The following is a 20,363-nucleotide window of genomic DNA, read 5'->3' as shown; positions in this document are numbered from 1 at the left end:
CTTATACACACAATGGCCACTGGTACCAGAGCCGCGTATACACACAGTGACCACAGGGAGCTGTGCCACTTATACACAATGGCCACAGGTAGCAGTGTCGCTTAGACACATAATGGCCACAGTATTACTTTTTTTTTAATTAATCCAATGTCCATTGGTACCAACTATACTCACAGAAGTTCAGTGTGTGTGGGGGGGGGGGGGTTGGAAAGAGGGTGGGTTTAGTGAGGTGGAGGTGCCTATCCATGCCGCTGATCACCCCGATTCAGGGAATCACTTGTAGCAGCTGCAGATGGTGTCCGAGGTGCTACGTGTGGTGGAGGGGTGGGTGTGGGAGGGGGTCCAGAGGTGTTGCGGGTGGTGGAGGGGTGGGTGCAGTGGCACGGATGGCGGAAAGGGTGCAGAGGTGCTGTGGGTGGGGGAGGTGTAGGTGTGGATTGGGCGCGGATGGGGGAGGGGGTCTAGAGGTGCTGCGGGTGGGGGAGGTGCGGGTGCTGAAGGGGAGTGTAGATGCTGTTGGTGGGGGAGGGGTGGGTGCGGGGGGCTGTGGATGAAGGAGGGGGTCTGTAGGTGGTGTGCAGGGGGAGCGGCGATGTAGTGGGGGGGTGTTTGGGGAGGTGGGGCTGCAGGGGGGGGTGAGGTTGGGTGATAGGTTCTAGAAGTGCTGCGGGTGGAGGGGTGGCTGCAGGGGAGCCGTGGATGGGGTCTAGAGGTGCTGCGGGTGGGGGAGGTGTGGTAGGTCCACGAATGGGGGAAGGTGTCTATAGATGATGTGGGTGGGGGAGGGGGCCGGAGGTGCTGTGGTTGGGGGAGTGGCGGCTGCGGGGGTGTGGTGGTGATCCGGATGCGCTGTGGGCAGGGGAGGGGGCGGGGGGTGCTGTGGGTGTGGGTGCTACGGGTGGGGAAGGAAGCGGGAGTGCCGCGGGTGGGAGGGGGATGTAGTAGATGCTGTGGGTGGGAGGGGGGGCATGTGCAGCGGTTGGGGGGTAGATGTGGTGGATGCTGTTGGTGCGGCGGGTGGAGTGGAGGATGCGGGGGTGTAGCGGGGGGAGAGGTGGGTATGGGGGTGCGGGGGTGCCGCGGGTGGGGGAGGGGTGGTGGGTGCTGCGGGTGTGGGTGCTACGGGTGGGGGAGGGGCATGTGCCGCGGGTGGGGGAGGATGTGGTTGATCCTGTGTGTGCTGCAGGGGGGGGGGGAGGGGGTGCGGGGGGGGGGAGAGGTGGGTATGGGTGTGAATTGGGGGAGGGTGTGGGGGTGTAGCGGGGGGAGAGGTGCGGGGGGTTTGCGGGTTGTGGGTGATACGGGTGGAGGAGGGGTATGTGCGGGGGACGGATGTGGTGGGTGCCGTGGGTGGAGGAGGGGCGGGAGGTGCTGCGGGTGGGGGCGAGAGTGCCGTGGGTGTGGGAGGGGTTGGGGGTGCTGTGGGTGTTACGGGTGGGGTAGGGGGCGCGAGGCGGATGTCGCGGATCTGGGGCGGATGTGGTGGATACTGTGGGTGCCGCGGGTGGGGGAGGGGCGGGCGGGTTTTATGGTGCAGGGGTGTAGCAGGGGGGGTGGGGGGAGTGCCGCGGGTGGGGAGGGGCAGGGGGTGCCGCGGGTTGTGGGTGCTACGGGTAGGGGAGGGGCGTGTGCTGTGGGTGGGGGATGGATGTGGTAGGTGCCGCGAGTGGGGTGGAGGGTGCGAGGGTGTAGCGGGGGGGAGAGGTGGGTATGGGGGTGGGATGGGGGAGGTGCAGGGGTGCTGCGGGTGGGGGAGGGGGTGCTATGGGTGGGGGAGGGAGTGCAGCGGGCGGGTTAGGGGCGTGTGCCGCGAGTGGGGGGCAGATGTGGTGGATGCTGTGGGTGCCGTGGGTGGGGAAGGTGCAGGGGGGGAGGTGCAGGGGTGCGCGGGTGTAGGGGGGGAGAGGTGGGTACGGGGTGGGGGAGGGGCGGGGGTGCCACGGGTGTGAGAGGAGGGGGGCGGCGCGGTTTGTGGGTGCTACGGGTGGGTGAGGAGGCGGGAGTGGTGTGGGTGGGGGAGGGGCATGTACCGTGGGTGCGGGACAGATGTGGTGGGTGCTGTGTGTGCCGCGGGTGGGTGAGGGGCGGGGGTGCTGCGGATGGGGGAGGGTGCGGGAGTGCGGCGGGTGGTGCTACAGGTGTGGGTGATAAGGGTGGGGGAGGGGCGTGTGCTGCGGGTGGGGGAGGGGCGGGAATGCCGTGGGTGGGGGAGGGGCATCTGCTGCTGGTGGGGGAGGGGCGGGAGTGCCACGGGTGGGGGAGGGGTGGGGGGTGCGGCAGTTGTGGGTGCTATGGGTGGGAGTGTAGCGGGTGGGGGAGGGGAGGGGCGGGAGTGCTGCGGGTGGGGGAGGAGTGGGGGGTGCTGCAGATGTGGGTGCTATGGGTGGGGGAAGGGGGTGGGAGTGCCGCGGGTGGGGGAGGGGCGGGATTGCCGCAGATGGGGGAGGGGCGGGGGGTTGCTGCAAATGTGACTGCTATGGGTGGGGGAGGTGGCGGGAGTGCCGCGGGTGGGGGAGGGGCGGGAGTGCCGCGGGTGGGGGAGGGGCGGGGGGTGCTGCAGATGTGGGTCCTATGGGTGGGGGAGGGGCGGGAGGGCCGCAGGTGGGGGAGGGGTGGGGGGCGCTGCAAATGTGACTGCTATGGGTGGCGGTGGGGGCGGGAGTGCCGCGGGTGGGGGAGGGGCGGGGGGTGCTGCAGATGTGGGTCCTATGGGTGGGGGAGGGGCGAGAGTGCCGCGGGTGGGGGAGGGGTGGGGGGCGCTGCAGATGTGGCTGCTATGGGTGGGGGAGGGGGCGGTAGTGCCGCGGGTGGGGGAGGGGCGGGGGGTGCTGCAGATGTGGCTGCCATGGGTGGGGGAGGGGCGGGAGTGCCGCGGGTGGGGGAGGGGCTGGGGGTGCTGCAGATGTGTGTGCCATGGGTGGGGGAGTGAGTGCCGCGGGTGGGGGGGTGCTGCAGGTGTGGGTGCAGCGGGTGGGAGGGTGCGGGGAGTGTGCCGCGGGTGGGGTGCGGATGTTGTGAAGGCTGTGGGTGCCTCGGGTGGGAGGGGGGCGGGGGCGGCAGTCAGTGGTCGTTCACGGCATTCTCCTCCGGACTGTGCGGCAGATGAGCAGTCACCGGCTGCAGTGTCACCAGGGTGCAGGGAGTGGGCGGAGATTGGGAGGGGACTGGGCGGGGATGGGCGGACCGAGGGAGGGGACTGTTCCTGGCCTGTATCCAGCCACCCAGATCTGTGACTGTGACTCCGCCCTGCGTTAGCAAATGAGTCACAAAATCACACATCCGGGCTATTATATAGGAGATGGGATCCGGTCTCTAGGTCGACAGTAACTAGGTCGACTTTATCTAGGTCGACCACTATTGGTCGACAGTAACTATGTCGACAGGGTTTCTAGGTCGACATGTTCTAGGTTGACAGGTCAAAAGGTCGACATGCGTTTTTCACTATTTTTTTTTTCTTTTTTTGAACTTTTTCATACTTAACGGTCCATGTGGACTACGATTGGAACGGTAATCTGTGCCGAGCGAAACAAGGCACCTTGACCGAAGTTCGCTCGCCAAGCGAGGGGACACGGTGCACTAATTAGGGTTCGCGGTCACTCTACGAAGAAAACGACCCAAAATAACATAAGAAACTCATTTCGACCTTTTGACCTGTCGATCTAAATGCCCTGTCGACCTAGAGACCCTGTCGACCTAGTTACTGTCGACCAATAGTAGTCGACCTAGACACTGTCAACCTAGTTACTATCTACATTCCATACCACACCCATTTGATAACCACTGAATAGAAGCAGCGCTAATTCAAACCATTCTGCTGTGTAGTCTGCTTTGGGTACTTCTTATAAGGGCTACTGTAGGTGCATCACTAATATCATCTACCTTGTTAGTGTGAGTGCTTGCTGGAAGCTGGAGAGTTAATTTGTATAACAATTATTTTTATTCTCACAACAGATAGAGGCGATGCTATCGCTGACACAAGCCATATTATTTATTCTCCTGTGCAGTGACGCACATGTTTTGCCACAAGCATTGTTAAATATGTCTATTTTGGGTAGAATGGCTGCCCTTAGAGTGCGCAGATCAGCAATGTTTAATATCAATATTAATTGCCCATGGGATTCCTATCCAGCTGCATGCACAGAAGCACACAACTGCAGTTGGCGGGGTGGCTTGGCCATGCAACAGTTAACGTGTGCTCTAATTTAGTCATGCATCATACTATAGCAGTGCCATCCACACAATGCTGCAAAGAGGAGTTAAACATGATGATTAGGGGGTAATGATTTCCTGCGAATGATCTGTGAGCGCTCATCGCGCATCTGAGGGTCCAGAGGCTGAGAATATAGAGACACAACTGCTCAGGGCCAGTGAGCGAATCAGTCTGTCTGTTACATTATGGCTCTCAACACCAGAAAATTCAGGTAACAAGGATCCTAGCTTCTTCCCCTGACCCTGCTTGTGGCAGTTGTTTATTTATTTGTTTGTTTGTTTATTTATTTAAAGCAAGGGGCAAATGTTATGTTAGTGTTGGGCGTCTGTTGGCATACTGTACTTGTCTTTGTGTCAATATGGAAATGTCAAGTGTGTTAACGGTTATGTTACAACATATGCCCGGGGGAGACGCTTTTGACCTTTGATCACACTTTACCTGTGTACTGTATGTAATTTCCTTCTCTATTGTGAGGCAGCTCTGGGTGATTTAGAATGTAAGCTCTCACGAGCAGGGCCCTTTTCCCTCATGTGCTTATCCTTTCTTACTTTAATAATCTTCAACTGCACCACATCCAGCAGTCTTCTGCCACCTGATACTTATTCCAGTGTCATCTGCTGATGTAACTATGTGTATTTACCCTGTACTTGTCCTATACTGTCATCAACTGTAAGTTGCTGTTTTCCTGTTTGATTATTTGTTTATGTATTCTGTAATTGGGCGCTGCGGAACCCTTGTGGCGCCATATAAATAAAGGATAATAATAATAATAATAATAATAATAATAATTTCAATGTATGGGGTGTTTTAGACTTCACATTGCAAGTGTGTGTAGATCGTATGTAATTCTTTATCCTGGCTGTCATTCATGGCAGAGCATTGTGGCTGTGCAGGACCCTTAATTTGCTCACTATAGATTATATGACAGTACTCCTTAGCAGTCTGTATGGGCACTCTGGAAGACAGGAACAAGGGCCTTGCAGGCTCAGGAGAACTGTACAGCGTGTGATGACAAATGGCTAGGACTGCCCATAGCAAAAGCACTAACCATTCATGATAATAATATGGCAACTATTGCATACATTGTTCTTGATAACAGCCTCTGTGGGGGGCGGGGGGCGGTGTAGAAAGGTTCTTTGAAACCATTATTTCAGAATATAATTTGTATACAGTGCTGTAATGGCAGAGTGTATCTGTGTGTTCAGAGTTTCATCTCATGCAGAACGTAGAGTCTTGTGCTATTGCCAAACCACCTATTTCGCCTGTCTGTTCGCCTGCTGACGCCTAATTATGGCACAGGTTACAGCGCCTATGCTTTGTGGGGGCTTGTTGTATGAGAACATGGCTGCTGTTCATAATTAGAAGCCCAGCTCCGAATGGGCTATTTGTCCATGTTTCTTAGCAGTGACTCAGGGGCACTGAAGGACAAAATGTGCAGAGTCCCTGGAAATAGGGAGATATCTTTTCACTTTAGAACTTGTTTTACCCCCCATTGAACCATTTCTACACATAGATAAGAGTCTAAGGTAGAGATTTTCAACCTTTTGCAACTCGAGTCGAGGCACACTGAACAAGATTTAAATATTGCCAAGGCAAACACAAATATAATGGTAATGCATGGTGCCGTTGCGTGTCCTAGGAGGTCATGTCACAGCTCCTCCATAGGTAATGCCTGAGCCACATCTGAGAAAGTCAGAAGAGCCCAACACTGCCCGGGCCCAAAATTAGAACTGGCTCTGCAACCACTAAGCCCACCAGTATTGATCGTTCCAGGGCCTCAGTAGCGGCAAAACACTGATGGGCCTGGCTCTGCTTCCATGGCGGCACACCTGGAGACTACTCAGGGCACACTAGTGTGCCACGGCACAGTGGTTGAAAAACACTGGTCTAAGGGGTAAACTTACTAAACGTCCGTTTATAAAGTCACCGGTGATCGGCGCCTTTGACCGATTGATTTAAAACGGCAACTGTCATAAATGATAAACAAAAGCTGATTTGACATTAATTACAGTTGACGGTTAAAATTCATTGATCAGTGCCCCGTATGCTCATCGGCTTTGACAAATGGCTTGTTAGTAAATATACCCCTAATTCTGATCAATTTGATGTTGTTTGCTTGATCAAGTAAGCAGTGACTAGTCATTCAGCCCGGCCGCACCGTGATACAATTGTTTTCTAGCACGGACTATAAAAAACAATCACATTTTAACAGCCATATTTCCAAAAGACCTCATAATTTTAGACCTTTGTATGCCACACACGTAGTGATCATTGTAAAATATCATTGCCTATTGCATCGCGGTAATAAAATAAAAAAATCATGTACAGTGGCACGTTTAGTACATTGTGCACCTGATTCTGATGCAGCGTCTCCGTGTCTGTGTGTTTTGCTGGTCACACATGCCACTAAAAGCCCTTCCCTGGTGTACAGCTGTGCATCTATATGTCTGCTGTCAGCGTCTGTAGACGCTGTGATACAGCTTAGTGCAATCGGTCGCATTATTGAAACTTCACCATTCCTATGGCAAGTGCAGATTATCCATCTAAGCATGGCCGCCTATGTGATCAGTTCTGCGTCTCTGTACACAACAGCTATCAGCGTTTCGCCCTATACACTCCCATAAGAAACCCATAAGACAGACCCTCTACATGCATCTGCCTATTCACCTCCCTATTACTGCACAGGTACACCCAAAAACATTTTCAAAACAGCCTGTGCGTCTTCTGTGCGCCTCAGCCGCAACTGCGACTCCGTGCATACGGAACCTAGAATAGATGCATGTGATTTGCAACTTAGGCGCATGCACTGATGAAAAACATCAACATGGTCACTGCGTCCGATAGAGAATCAGGCCCCGTGTGTCAATTAGCCACGGACTGCAAGCTCTTGAGCCAAGATATAGGAAGTTTAAAAGTGCTAGACCAAGAGATACCGCATTCACCTTCTATGTCCTTTTGCCCTAAGTAGCACATACAGGTCAGATTTAAGTGCTGCCAGACTGAACGATGTTCATTTATTCTGCCTGGGAAATTCCAAAGAGTTAAATCTAAGGACATAAAATGTCTGTTTATGGGAACAGTCCACAGATTGATGCAAAAAGAAATATCCTGGTATTAGCTACAGAACAGATTAATCAGTGTCAAACACGCCTGAGAACATTAATAGACTCATTGAATCCTGGGGAGATGGGTATATTTCCTTAGCTGTCATAGTTTAAAGTGGTTCCAGAGACTGCAAAGTACCAAACATTTATGTCCGACGGACAAAGGTGGCATTTCGGAAACCACTGTGTCCCATTTCTGAAACGACCCATATGTGTATGTGATGCTGTCAGCTGGGCTGCAGAGTTTTATGATAACAGAGTTATGTAAACATTTATCTTTCCTTTCTGTTAATGAATTTGGCAGGGAAATCATATAGGCTTATGTGAGTAATACTGTCCAATATCCCCACAGCATTGTCAGCAATAGACGTTCGGTATGTTTAGGCAGAAAACTGGAACTTGTTTGCCGTTAGCTGAGGGTGAAAGGTGTCCTTGCCTTGGCGATAAAATGGATGCACAGATGTCTTTGTTGTGGAGCTGGATTTATATCATTTCTTGGAAGACCTGTGGAGAGTGGAGCCCATAGGAGACACTGCAGACTTAATTAGGACAGAGAGAACGTGAAAGCCTCCAGTGGCAGCCTTTGAACTTCTGGATGAATTTCCCCCAGTACGAATTGACTTCAAAGCCTTATCAACTCTGATCTAGACGGGGCTGGAAAGAGTGAGCAGGGCTGGTATCTAATAATTTCTAGAGCCAGATACAGGGTGTATGGGACCTTAGCCTTCTCCAGAGCAAAGGTCCTTAGAACAGGTTCGGACTGGCCCACAGGGGATCAGGTTCCAGACTCTATCTTAGTGCACTTCAATTCTGCATTACACATATTTTACATTATACTTCACAAGAATATGGTTTATTATATATTTACCAAGGGGCACAGAACATGTACTTTGTAATGGTTTGCCAAACCTCTGTGGTGGCTGGCCACGCCCCACTGTAGCTTGGCCACACCCATAAGGATGGGCCCCTACAACAGCATTCCACCAGTGGGCCCTTCAGATCCCAGTCCGACACTGCCTTAGAATAATGCCTGACTGAGTCCCCTATGGCTGCCTGCTGACAATAATGTTGGCAATGGTGTTGGCAGAAGAAAGGGACAGTGGGGGCGATGTATCAACCCTTCGATGGAGAGATAGTGTGGAAAGAGATTAAGTACCAACCAATCAGCTTCTAACTGTCCTTTTATAGGCTGTGTTTGAAATATGTCAGGAGCTGATTGGTCAGTACCACATTTTAACTCTTCTCCAAGGTTTGATGCATCTCCCCCAGTGTTGTAATGTTAGTGCAGTATATTGTACAGGTGTACACTGTTGTCATTCAGTGGTATGTGTAGCACACAACATTTCTGGCCACAGTGTCTGTACAGTAATGTCTGTGGGCCCCATGTGCAATGTGGATTGAATGTCCGGATGTGAAGGGGTTAATGCAGAGTTAAATGCAAGTCGGCCGTAATTACCCTCCCTTGCCATGTCTAGAACTAGATGCGTACATTAACGGTATACAGAGGTATCTGCATCTCTGCAACTTCACCACACCTAAATGCATATGCTTAGTTTGATACTCATTGTCATTATCAGCCCTATCCTTTGTTAGAAAGATCCACCCAAAAACAGGCGTAATTAGTAATTACACGTATACATAATTCTGCTGAGCCGCAATTCCATTGGAACTTCCTCGCTTATCTCAGCACATGTATGAGCATCCGTTACTTACAACCCAGATATGCCCCTTATAGGCAGTGGAGATGTGACTGGGTTGGGTGTGACGCCATTGCCTCTAGTCGTGCTGCAGTTGGTTACAGATAATGGGGGTCATTCCGAGTTGTCCGCTCGTTATTTTTTTCTCGCAACGGAGCGATTAGTCGCTAATGCGCATGCGCAATGTCCGCAGTGCGACTGCGCCAAGTAAATTTGCTATGCAGCTAGGTATTTTACTCACGGCATTACGAGGTTTTTTCTTCGTTCTGGTGATCGTAGTGTGATTGACAGGAAGTGGGTGTTACTGGGCAGAAACTGGCCGTTTTATGGGTGTGTGTGAAAAAACGCTACCGTTTCTGGGAAAAACGCGGGAGTGGCTGGAGAAACGGAGGAGTGTCTGGGCGAACGCTGGGTGTGTTTGTGACGTTAAACCAGGAATGAAACTGACTGAACTGATCGCAGATGCCGAGTAAGTCTGGAGCTACTCAGAAACTGCTAAGAAGTGTCTATTCGCAATTCTGCTAATCTTTCGTTCGCAATTTTGATAAGCTAAGATTCACTCCCAGTAGGCGGCAGCTTAGCGTGTGCAAAGCTGCTAAAAGCTGCTTGCGAGCGAACAACTCGGAATGACCCCCCATGTGTATTACAATGAGATAGTCATAGCATGCATAGCCATAAGAAATAAATGCATGTAGCCAGGGGTGTATCTACCTATTGGCCAGGATGGCACTCGCCAGGGGCGCCAGGCAAGGAGGGGGCACCATCCATGGCCAGGGGGTAGAACCAAGTGGTACTGTTAGACTTGGTGACTGTCTGTTAGTACTGGCGCCAGTGTCCGGCAGCAGTGCACTGCACCTCGCTTGTAATCAGACTCAACATAAACTACAGCTCCCAGCAGCCCTTGTTGCTGGGAGCTCCCCGCACCAAGGGCTGCTAGGTGCTGTAGTTTACTTTGAGTCTGATTGATCACTAGTGCTGAGCTGTGCCGCTGGACACTGGCACTGGCATTTGGCTAGGGCCGTGGACGGAGTGGAAGCACGGGGGTGGGACTACACAACACTCACTGCCAGGCAGCCCAACAGCATGGAGGAGAGGAAGAGAGGACAATGAGCTACTAAAGTACATGCAGTCAGCGTACCCTGTCTGTAATGTGAGGGTGGGGGGGGGACACTATATAGTCTGTCTGTATGCGTGTCTGTGACTGAATTTATGTATGTGTGTGACTATGTATGAATGTATGTTTGTGTGTGTGTATAAGTATCTACTGTATTTATGTGTGTTTTAGTGTGTGACTATGTATGTGAATAAGTGTGTAACTATGTACAGTAAGTATGTGACTGTATTTGTATATACTGCATGTGTGACTGGACTGTATATCATATGTACTGTATGTGTTTTGTTTGTGACTATGTATGTAAGTGTAATAGTGTATATGTCTGTGCCTATGGTCAGGATCAGATATACTAATGGCAAATGTGGTTTGACAGCATTCCCCATATAAAATTAGGAATATATTTATTAGCACTGGTCCACATTTCCATTTTCTATTTGCATTCCCCATATGCCCTTTATAGACTGTGTTTTCTATAGGAGTATGACTGTGTGGCGTAACGTGAATAAGAGATACTACTGTGCATTGTAATGTGAGTAATGGACACTACTGTGCGGTGTAATGTGATACTGTGTGGCATAATTTGAATTGGAAGTACTATTGTGCGGCCATGCACCTTCCCCACAAGGCCACATTCCTTTTTTGACACGCCTCCCTTATTTCAAATATGTGTATGTGTGTATGTGTGTGTGTGTGTGTGTGTGTGTGTGTGTGTGTGTGTGTGTGGTGGGGGGGGGGGGGGCCTGCCCCTGACTTTGCCAGGGGCACTCGGACCCTTAGATACACCCCTGCATGTAGCTTCTGTGCAGAGGGAGCACTCTTGTGTGATGCCACCTTATTTTGATTTAGCTACCACTTTATAAGGGCAGGGACAACCGCAGGATTTCTGGACGGGGATTTAAAAATGATTGATTTTAGAGCGATTGTAGCCAGCCCATGAAAGATGCATAATTAGCATGAGACCAGCTTAGTCTGCCCCAAACCAAGTGCAGTTTATGTAATACATCATGCAGGCCCAATGATCACGGTAAGCCACTTCCTGGTGCGACGATTAAGCCTTTATACTGCATGTTGTGGATGCTGGGCAAGCTTTGGGGAAGGGCGGTGTCCGGGCAACTGAAATCCCCCCTGGATCAGGTACTATTTACCCAGGCCCAGGCCTGATGGAGGAGCCCAGCGGGGGCTGCAGTGTGCCCATGGAGGCGCTTAATGTGCTAATTTTTCTGTATTTTTTCCAAGTGTGCAGTGCCCACCTCCTGTGATTAGGCCACACACCCCTAAAAGTACCTAGGCCCAGCCAGACTCTCTACTGCCCTGCCTGCATTTGCCTATGATGGGAATAACAATATCCCAAAAATCTTTACTTCTTAGGGGTTGGGTTTGTGTGACCTGCGGTTGGGAGACCGCTGGTCACCTTACCGATGGTGGGATCCCGGCTTTTAGATGGCCGGCAGGGTGGGGAGGGTGAGCGCAACGCAGGCCCTTGCTAGCTCGCCATGCAGCGGGCTCGGTGGCTTACTGCGCTCGCCACAGGTTCTATTCCCACTCCATGGGTGTTGTGGACACCCACGAGTGGGAATAGTCCCTGTTGGTCAGCATGCCAACCGTCGGGCTGTTCAGCGTGCCGGATCCCGGCGTCGGTATAGTGACCGGCGGTCACATAACTGCATCCCCTTCAGAGACCCCACACCTAATTGTAGCACTTTTATTACATACATTTTATTAAACGCTAGTGACACAACACTTGCCTCCCGCTTTACTTAGCTCTTCACTATTACAACGTTTCTCTGATAAGCTTAAAATGTATCTGATGAAGCACTTATAGTTATACCCCGCTGCTAAATGTGCCAGATTAAAAGTATAGCTGCAAATATTTCCTTGCACAGATTATTCCAAGCACATGTCAAATGTGAAACGTTTAAAGGCAGGACAGCTTTAAAGTATTATATCCTATTTACGTCGTATGCAAAAAGCACAGTGTGGCCTGGAAACAAGAATATTAAAAGCTTCTTTGCATTAAATAACTTAAAATCAAATACATCTCAACTCAATTGCTAATCTCCAAGGTAAAGTACCAAGCCAGGAGACAGTATATATATTCTCCCAAGTGGCTTATCTATTGGTGGCTTTTCCTGAAGTTGATTAATCGTGTGCTTGTTGTATAAATAACAAAGACACAATTGTTTCCTTATCAATGATCTGAAAGTTTCTAACCACAAAACATCACAGAAGCGCCACCGATTATGAAATGAAGGAGAAAATTAAGCAGTAAGAACTCCAAAAAAGCAGCAGATAACGCTTGATACAATCAGACACAAATCCTCTTGTAACAAATTAGACTGTGTGGGTTAAATGCACGGCGTAACGTTCGTCTTTTCTATTAAACCCTCTGGGTTAGGGGATCTCTAATGACAATCCTTGCGATTACAGGATTTAGTGCTGTGTTTAAACAGGCAATTTGATGCGGAAACTGAGGGTGAATCACTAGCCGCCTCTATAATAATTTTTCTGACCTGCCTTAATTAAAGCAGCTTCTATTTATAGAGCCTGAGAAAAAGCATTTATGGGTTAGGGTTTAGTCCTTAGCAACTTTATAATGAGCAGAAGGCTCAGTCCTTGATAATCATCAGAAGTCTTGTTTATACAGCTGAGAAGTGACCCAGTGGTGCACTACGCCCCCTTCTGTTGGCGGAAATAAAGGAGGCTTTTGACAGCACTCAAGTACTCCGAAGTAAAAGCACCTCTCTGCATATTCTATGTGCTGTAACCTTAGTACAAAAGTGAGGGTAATTAGTTTGGGCTCATGACAAAGAAAGCAGGGGAAAACTAAAAGGAGTGGGAATGGGTGACACTTCTCAGTGACATAACCAATGCTGTCTTCTTCCCTCCCTCTCTTTCAGCTCTCTCTGGATATGCATGTTCTGTGCTGCCAACTCAGCCTTACTATAATAAACTCTTGCCTCCCTCCTCTTCTTCAGAGAACCTGGATCCATTAATTAACAGACAAAAGCCTTTCTCCTCTCCATGTCTCTCCCTAAGCGTACAGGCCACTATTTGACATTAACTCCCTTCCTCCTCGTTCGCTCCATCCCAGGGATTCAGGCTTTCTCTAGTACTTCTTTTTTTTTTTTTTTTCTCTTTTTCTGCTGATTTAGTGATCTAGACAAAGACTTTTGGAATAACAATGACAGCACAACCCACCAGAAATGGAGCTCATACCCTCCAAAGGAGTTTATCCTAAACATTTCACCTTACGCCCCTTATGGTGACCCAAGGCTGGCCCTCAAGTGAGTCTTTCCATTGCCTGATACAGTCGTATGTAGTGAGTATGTACAACACCCCAACTCCTCTCACACGCCCCCCACCCCCCCTCACCTGCTCCTCTAACCCTTGCTCCACTTCACTCCCATGGTTTAATAAACCATGGAGACGAGCAACCCCTCCTAGCTTCCACTAACGGACGCGCCTCCTTCTCTAGTCTCCCCACGCCTTTCCTCCCTCTCCATTTTTAATGCCAGGAAGGGTTGCCCGTTATAGCAGAGTGTGCTCTACATTTGCACTGTGTGGTCTAATTCACTAACACGCCTCTTTCTTCCTGTGGCTGGCTGGCTGTCTGGTGCCTTTCCTGACAGATTTTCTCCATGTTAACCCTATGTTGTTTCTTGAAATGTTGAACTTTTTACCGTCATCATTCCCGGGCTGCCGTCTTCCTCCCTCTTCTAACGAAAGATGCTTTTGGGTTATTTTCTGTGTGTTGCCTTTTGCCTTTGATTTGCAGTGCTGACCTTTCTCTCTTTTTCTCTTTTTGTCTTCTGGTGTCTTTGTGTTTGTTTTCCCCCATTGTGTGTTTCTGTCTTCACATTTGCGTGTCCTTTCTTTGCACGTGGGCACGTTTCAGTGGAACACTATTGTCTGGTAGTAAGTCTGCTGCATGTGGCACCACTGGTTTACTGGATAAAGATGGGCGGCTGGGAGACAAGCAGTTTCGCAGTGAAAACATGAAGATCAGCATGTCTTCCCAAAGCCATCAAATCGAGCCAGGCCTGGGGAAGCCGGGGAGAGGGAGATGGCACACCGTTCAAAGTCACTTGGCATCCGGGAATCTCAGTCGAAACAAGTGAGTGTTAGAAACATTCAACAATAAGTTCATATTAGCCGCAAGTAAAACCTGCACAATCGTTACAACTCTCGCAGTTGGACCATACATAATAATCAAAAATTTACACAATAAATTCCAAGGGCACCATAAAACTGAAATTAGATTTTTTTTATATGTTGATTGACAAAATACTATAACAAATAAAATGCATATAATTAAATTGACCAAAGATAATTTGATTACTAGGTGCAAATGAAAATATTAGGTAAGGCAAAATTATTGAAGTCATAAGATAGAATTAGTCATCAATGGGAGGAGCAAGTAATGTTGTGGGTTGGACTACATTGCAGTAATCATGCCTAATAAGACCCTATGGGCACATAGGATATGCATGCTTTGCAACAGAAACCCAAATAAACCATTTTATGGTAGGGTAGAGTCCCCGGGAGGGTTCCATCAAATAAAACACAGGGCATTATTAGTTGAAAGGTGAAGGGGCATGTTGTGTAGTCAGCCAAGGACTCCATATTTTATCAAATGACTTGGAGGAGCAATTAATGATACTAGTCATATAGTCCATACGGTAAACGTACCATATGCGGGCGATTATAGACTGCATGGAAGGTGGAATAGGGTTTTTCCAGTCTGCGGCCAATTGACATCAAAGAAACCATTTTAATAAGCAATTCACAACTCATTTATTGGGGAAAAGCCTCCCTTTAAATTAAATTGACCCTTATGTGGCTTAGAACACTCATGATGTTGCAGGGTTCCTAGAATCTGTGATTTGTTCTTTGGTCGTCCTTACAACTTGAAAGATATACATTTACAGATAACATTTGTGATGTGTACCATTCCTGTGAAATTTTAATATAGAGATGATAGTTTGATATTGAGTCACTATTTTTTCTAAACTGTTTTTAACTGGATTTGATATTCAATTCATTGCTTCATTTCGAACTCGTGTAGGTGTAATAGGCGTAGCCTATATTTGGACCTAATTCACGTTTGTAAGTAAAGCAAATAAGTAAGCAACTGGGCAAAACCATGTTGCGCTGCAGGTGAGGCAGCTGTAACATGTGCAGAGAGAGTTAGATGTGGGTGGTGTGTAATCAAACTGAAATCTAAAGCTAATTTTTGTGGGCTACATGCAAAAGCAGCCAGAATTTACCCTGCACAGAAAAAAATATAAATGTATTTACTCCCCATGCATTGCAAGGATGTGTGACCGGCGGGTCAGGAGATTGACGCCGGGATACCGGCAGTGGAATCCCGGCGGGGGAGTGGCGAGTGCAGCAAGCCCCTTGCGGGCTCACTGCGCTCGCCACGCTGCGGGCTCGGTGGCCAGCTACGGTCGCCACGGGTTCTATTCCTACTCTATGGGTGTTGTGGACACCGACGAGTGGAAATAGTCCCTGTTGGTCGGCATGCCGACCGGCGGGATTGTGAGGGGGCGGAATGAAGGGGGAGGTCATGTCACCGTCGGTCTCCTGACTGCCGGTCACATAACTACATCCCCATTGCAACATGATTTGTTCCAGAAACAAAGTTGCATGCTTTTTTTTGCTTTACTTCAAAACATGAATCAGGTTCATTGGGGGTAATTTCAAGTTGATCGCAGCAGGATTTTTGTTAGCAGTTGGGCAAAACCATGTGCACTGCAGGGGAGGCAGATATAACATGTGCAGAGATAGATAGATTTGGGTGGGGTGTGTTCAATCTGCAATCTAATTTGCAGTGTAAAAATAAAGCAGCCAGTATTTACCCTGTACAGAAACAAAATAACCCACCCAAATCTAACTCTTTCTGCACATGTTATATCTGCCTCCCCTGCAGTGCATATGGTTTTGCCCAATTGCTATCAAAAATCCTGCTGTGATCAACTTGGAATTACCCCCATTGTGCACTCAGTAAAGGATCAAGGCAGAGTGCTAATGTTGACATAATTTGAAGATTATTTTTTTTGTAGCCATGTACTCAAATTACTTGTCAGCATATTGACAAACTAGTTAGGTGCATCTTGTTTGTTTGTTTGTTTGTTTGTTTGTTTTCCAGAAAATGGGTGAACAAATATCCACTACTGTATCTTATTTGCATTTAAGTGCATACTATCGAGGGAATGCTACGCCAAAATATGCATCATGCTCATACAGCCCAAATTATTTGTATGATATTTATTGTCTCCTACCTAGCTATGATTTATAGACTGACACTCACTAGTGTGCAGCTTCTGAAGCAAGTAAAGGCTCAACAGAGAGGTCAGAAGATAATTTAATTTATCCAATAACTGCCAAATATTTCTGGCAACTACTTATACAAATTATATCTGGCTGCGCAGCGTATGATCAGTATGCCAATAGATCAAACACATTATTGTCAACATTCAAAGGCTAAAATCAATGAAATTCGTCTGTTCTGGCCCAAACCCTGGCAACGCTAATGCTTTCTATCAGTGTAGCTTTATTGCACTTCCTGCAATGCTACAAAGCGATAATACTGACGCCAGACGAGCGAGACATGGAAAATCTGGGAGACTTGACAGGCCTGTGATGTAGCAAGATAATTTTAACTCATTAGCTAAAATCTGGAAAACATAATGACCAATCCACAGCAGGGTATCATTTGTGCATCTTCAGCATGAGGCAGACAGCAAGTGTATGTCAAGTGTACCCATGACCTGGACAGCGGTGGCAACCATTGTGTACTTGAACCATAATTCATAAGAATGCAGCCTGTGAATCTGCAATGATATCACTAGTTCCTAGGTACTTTATTCACTGCAGGCATAGGAATTTAGTTGAGCCATCCAAGTTGCTGTCTGTGCTGTACTGTATGTAGGTGCTGAAAACCCTTAGAAAACAATTAGTTAATAAATCTTGCCGTACATGTTTTGTACTGTCAAAAAGGGCAATTCAATTATATGCAATGTATTGAGGTTGTGCACATCATGGATAATAACTGCAGAGTAATATCGCTGTTTTTACTGCACACCCGTTACGGTGTAAGGTAAAAGGGGCGATGTTGTGCCTGGGAGGACCGTGCCCGCAAGGGGCGATTTTGCGCTCACCCTGCTGCCTGCATGCCGGCGGTCAGGATCCCGGCGCCGTTGTGCTGGGTGCCGGGATCCCAAGCGCCGACATAACATACTACACCCTTGTGCCTGCAATGTGTCACCATTACCAGTGTTCAACACCATTCCGACGACATGTCAGGGGTTTCGCTGTGTTAATTATCTTGCGGATATAGTGTTTTGTATAGGGGATGATAATGTATTTATTTTTGATTTATTGATTTGCTAAAAGCCCTCTCATTAAGCGCCATTAGAAAACCATACTGTACCTAAAAGATCTTTCTAATTTATAAAATCAGTGAATAAAGGGAAGGTATGAGTATGATTACTTGAAGGGAAAAACAAAGTCAGAGCTAATGGACAAAGGGGTCATTCAGACCCTGCCGCATCGCGGCTGCGCAAAAATACACATTGCGGCCGCATCCATGAAGGATGCGGCTACAATGCGATTGACAGCGGTGGGCATTCGTGGGGTGGCGACGCGATGTTGAGGCGAAGTGAATGGGGGTGAGCTGGGACCGTTTTTGGGGCGGCAAAATGTTGTCACACGATCTGCGTTCATCTTTAAATAATCCCCAAAGATAGGACTGGATGAAAAAATTGTTGTGTTTCAATAGTATGATGTATTTAATGGGGATATGGTCCTTAGGTCGACCTAACTTAGGTCGACAGTCATTAGATCGACCACTGTTGGTCGACATTAATTAGGTTGACATCATCATTAGGTCGATATGGCAAAGGTCGACGCATGAAAATATCGACCTCAGTTTGCCAGTCACTTTACAAAGAATATGAAAAAAAACTCACGTCGACCCTTTCCACGTCGACATGATGGCCATGTCGACCTTTTCTGGGTGTCGTCCTAGTGTATGTCGACCAATAGCGGCTGACCTAATGAGTGTCGACCTGAACAGGATCGACCCAACAATCCCATTCCATATCATTCATGTCCCCTGTTCAATCATAGGCCTGGGAATGCATCAATGTTCCATACAAACATGTCCTTGTTTGCCCTTATTCTGTTCATACTTCAGTAATATAGTACCTCAATCCTGGTTCATATTTGCTGAACAGGTGGGTCGTCAGATATCATTGCTGCACTCACGCCAAACAGCCCATCTCGGCACGCCCGATCCCATGAAACTCTGCTAGCGTCAGGTTGTTTTTGCATATTTTGTTACCGAAAATGCATCTTAGTTGCAAGGTGATGTGACTAGGATGCACCAGGAGACTGTGCTGATTGATTTCATATATGACACTTGTATATCTGTGTGCGACTGGGTCTCTGTATCTGCATACGAAGTGCTACAATGCAGCGGCCATGGCTTTTTTCCAATACAAGTTCTGTTGTGCTCCGTATACAGTCTCAGTCACACACAATATATCATATATCACGTTAATCAGCACAGACTCCTGGTGCATCCTAGTTACATCGCTTTGTGACTTAGATACATTTTCAGCCGATGCTTACAGAGTTGCACCGGATCTGGCAGGTCTGTCGCGCCAGTCATGACACGCAGCATGGCGTATTGAGGCTGGATATATGAGGACACATCTACATACACATTGAATTTAAAGTGGATCACACTTTTCCTGTTTTTGGTATCTTCCTACTTTCCACCCTATCTGCTCTGTTTGATTTGCGGAGCCTCGCTGGTTTGGAACCAATCTCACATGATTCTTCCTTTAATGTCAACGTCTTCTAGGGTCCTTTTCAGTGTCACTAGCTACAATGAGTACCTCTTAATCAAAATGCCATTTTGATTTACACTTCCATCAGCCATGGGTTTCAGTTCATGGGTGTTGACATTTATGGTTAAGTAATTTATTTTTAAACAAATTAATAGTAGGTAAGATGTAGGCATGGGTTGAGTTGGATTATCTGGACTCTGCTTATTTATACCTTTGTATTGCCACATGTCAACACCTAATTTCGTATTTTTAACTAGTAAATCCTTTAAATCCCCAGTAAGACATCACCATGGACACTACAATTCTCCAGAAGATTATGCTACAACAGTGCTGCAAGAGGCATTGCTAGACATTACTGGACCTAATAGAAACATTTTGTAGAGGTCCAGTTGAAAAGAGACCGCTTTGCCAAACAGCAAAGCTTAGAAGGTGTTTACTTTGTGAGAACTGCTTGTTTAGTTGGTGTACAGTATGCCCTGATATAGCTCTTTGGTGAAGGTTTCCTTCACTGGTGGCCTGAGCACAACGTATATGTACAATAAGTTATTGTGGAAGCTGTGAAGTCAATGTGCCAATTGAGTGGATGTTGGACATCTTTCCAAGACCAAGATGTACTAACAATCACAATATAAACACAATGAGTTATAGTACTCCTATAAACGTGGCTCAATCGCTGATCTCCAACAGCTCCTCCAGTATATTGCTGTTCTGGGTTTTGCGATAACGCCATATGATCATGGAGCTAGCTCTCGGGCCACAGCTCTGAAAAGCTTCGATTTTTGGAGCTGATTCATATGGGCAGATCACAGTTCCCAAACCTATGGGGACTTCTCAGTGGAAAGAAAATAGATGGACCCCAGCAGAGGGACCCATATCATATATATTGGGGAACCTTCACATACATGTCCCCCAACTGAGAATTCCCTTCCTCACACATCTGACACTGCTGCATCATCCCTTCTTCAGCTCTGAAAGACTACAGCTTCTGGGGACTCCTACTGGCTAACATTGGGGATCTGTGAGAACTGCTCTTTCTCAGAACACATTTTCCAAAACTGTATAAAGTTTAAGAATAAATATTGACAGATTCCATCAAGTAGGATACAGAGACTTCTTGGACAGTGGTTTCATAAATCATCATAGACAGGGCAGGTTTAGAAACGTATCAGTAAATCTTGCATTCAGGAACATATGGTATATAGAGTACGGTACCTGTTGTATCTACAACTACAGGCGCATACCAGTAGTCTTTACATATGGTGCAGATACTTCTGTTTTATTTTCCTTCTGTTCACCCACAAAGAACAGACCAGTTTCCCTATTTAAGTTTTTTTTTCCTATCCCAAAAGAGTTTTGGTGTGAGATGAGTTTACAGAGATG

General features: G+C 47.9%; 1 protein-coding gene across 1 annotated transcript in view; it reads left to right on the top strand.

The window, feature by feature from the left end:
* Positions 1-20,363, top strand: part of SYT7 (synaptotagmin 7) — a 642,713-nt gene that overhangs the window by 392,694 nt on the left and 229,656 nt on the right. The window contains exons 4-5 of the mRNA XM_063944176.1: positions 13,278-13,409; positions 14,021-14,239. Of these exons, the coding sequence (XP_063800246.1) occupies positions 13,278-13,409; positions 14,021-14,239 (351 nt within the window). The remainder of the gene's footprint in view (positions 1-13,277; positions 13,410-14,020; positions 14,240-20,363) is intronic.

The sequence above is a fragment of the Pseudophryne corroboree genome, chromosome 11 (assembly GCF_028390025.1).
Source record: "Pseudophryne corroboree isolate aPseCor3 chromosome 11, aPseCor3.hap2, whole genome shotgun sequence".
NCBI lineage: Eukaryota > Metazoa > Chordata > Amphibia > Anura > Myobatrachidae > Pseudophryne > Pseudophryne corroboree.
The sequence above is the reverse complement of the archived record's forward strand: the minus strand, read 5'-3'. Positions and strand labels throughout refer to the sequence as shown.